Source organism: Pterocles gutturalis, unplaced genomic scaffold (assembly GCF_000699245.1).
Source record: "Pterocles gutturalis isolate BGI_N339 unplaced genomic scaffold, ASM69924v1 scaffold25710, whole genome shotgun sequence".
In the NCBI taxonomy this organism is placed as follows: Eukaryota; Metazoa; Chordata; class Aves; order Pterocliformes; family Pteroclidae; genus Pterocles; species Pterocles gutturalis.
The window spans coordinates 1-373 of NW_010146596.1; the positions used below are offsets into that span (position 1 = coordinate 1).

At 60.1% G+C, this 373-nt stretch overlaps 1 protein-coding gene across 1 annotated transcript in view; it reads right to left on the minus strand.

Annotated features, from left to right (window-relative positions):
* Positions 1-18: 18 nt before the first annotated feature.
* Positions 19-373, minus strand: part of LOC104470767 (glycerol-3-phosphate dehydrogenase, mitochondrial-like) — a gene marked incomplete at its 3' end in the record, with an annotated part of 28,567 nt that continues 28,212 nt past the window's right edge. Inside the window, 2 exon segments of the mRNA XM_010085806.1 lie at positions 19-114; positions 117-179. Of these exon segments, the coding sequence (XP_010084108.1) occupies positions 19-114; positions 117-179 (159 nt within the window).

The following is a 373-nucleotide window of genomic DNA, read 5'->3' on the forward strand; positions in this document are numbered from 1 at the left end:
GGGGCCCAACGCACCCACCTGTTAAGACATCCTTGCAGTGCACGCCGCACACCCGCTCCTTCCCGCTGGCCGGGTCGGTGGTCTTGAGCAAGCGCAGCACTTCAGCGTAATTGTAGCAGCGCCGTACCTGGCAGCAGTGAGGGCGATGGCGAGGTTCATCCGTGCGTCGTTGTGCTGTCCTGCAGCGGGGACGGGACCCGGGGAAGGACACCAGTCACCTCCAGCCACGGACTTGTGGTATGGAAGTGTGTCAGAACCGATCTGTCACATCTGTCCCTGTCACATTGAATAGGCGTGATGGCTGCTCGTGTCTAACAAGGATTATTTAAAGATACATCCCCTCTGCTGTGTCGGCAGCAGCGTGGCGGGGGCA